This window comes from Fukomys damarensis, unplaced genomic scaffold (genome assembly GCF_012274545.1).
Source record: "Fukomys damarensis isolate Sample0158 unplaced genomic scaffold, DMR_v1.0_HiC HiC_scaffold_20, whole genome shotgun sequence".
In the NCBI taxonomy this organism is placed as follows: domain Eukaryota; kingdom Metazoa; phylum Chordata; class Mammalia; order Rodentia; family Bathyergidae; genus Fukomys; species Fukomys damarensis.
The window spans coordinates 1,731,516-1,732,840 of NW_022900932.1; the positions used below are offsets into that span (position 1 = coordinate 1,731,516).

Here is a 1,325-nt window from a genome sequence, read left to right on the forward strand (position 1 = left end):
TAATAATATATGTGTGCTCCGTGCCTGTTACCGTCCCTGTCAGTGCCACCCTCAGTGATTCATTTTCCAAAGAAAGAGCATTTTCCCAACACCAGAGAATCACCGACAAGATTGCTGCTAAATCGTTACTAAAAATGTTGCCTCGTGTTTTATTAAATAAAATGTGTACATTCTTCACAGGAACACTATTAATAGAAACAAAGCATAAATCAGAACATGGGGAAAACCTTGACTAAGATAGAGACAAAATGTAAGAATATTTTTTATGAAGAATAAAAAAAAATCCTTAAAAAAACATTAAGACCCCAGGGAAGGAGAAATTTGGATATGATTTGCATACATGTATCACGAAAAAGGTCACAAAATATATGAATCAGACAAATTAAATTTAAAAATTGAAAATATAATATTTTGGGGTATGGGTGTACATTTATATCGGAGAGTTTCTAATTGGAAAATTCATCCCTATAGCAAAAATTTTGAAAAACTCTGTGTGTACTGCTTTTATTTTTTTCTTGTCCATTTTCCTAAACAATCTAGCAACTATGTTGACACATTTGCTGTGTGTTAGGAATTATGTGTAGCTTACACATGATTTAATATATAAGGGTGGATATACATACATTATATGCAAATATTCCACCATTTTGCCAAAAACACTCGAATATTCTTTCAGATTTTACTATTCAAGAAAACAAATCCTGCTAACCCACAATTAAAAGAGAACTGAATTTGTCAATATTTAAAAATCAGCTCTTCAGCTATGCAAAATGATATGCACCAGGCAAGCCAAGGAGCCCTAAAGGAAGCCCTGGGAAAACTCACAGGCCCCTCACCCCTGCCCACCAGATCACCCTGACACCCTCTCCCCTGAGGTGCTCTGCTCACACAGTGCACTGTGTCTCCTGGGCCCTCTGTAGAGAAGGCTGGAAGCCCAGGCCAGGCTGTAAGTAGCCTCCCCACAGCACCCCAACCGCTGACACCCAATGTCCCTGCACCTGCTCCCCAATGGAAGATGCCTGCACTCCTGGGCCCCTCTGAGTCTCAGCCTTCACCCCAATCCCTGCTCCCCTCACCTCAGGCTGGCCATAGCCTCCCTCTCCCTCCCCTCTCCAGGGACCCTTCCTCCCCCACCCTTCAGCCCCTCCTGCAGCTCACAGCCCTGCCCAGCTCTGTGTAGCATCACCTGGGAGTGCACAGGACACACAGTTCTCTTCTGTCTCTCTCTCTGCCTTTCTCCTCCATAGACTCACAAATACAGCCACACATTGGCAAAATCACACACTTCCTCCCGGACCACAAGTTCTTGCAGGGACCATCATAAG

The 1,325-nt window shown here is 43.1% G+C and overlaps 1 protein-coding gene across 1 annotated transcript in view; it reads right to left on the minus strand.

Annotated features, from left to right (window-relative positions):
* The window catches only part of LOC104862963 (HLA class II histocompatibility antigen, DR beta 5 chain-like), a 16,674-nt gene that overhangs the window by 3,166 nt on the left and 12,183 nt on the right, over window positions 1–1,325 (minus strand). The window contains exon 4 of the mRNA XM_010625200.1: window positions 657–669. Coding sequence (XP_010623502.1) covers window positions 657–669 — 13 coding nt within the window. The remainder of the gene's footprint in view (window positions 1–656; window positions 670–1,325) is intronic.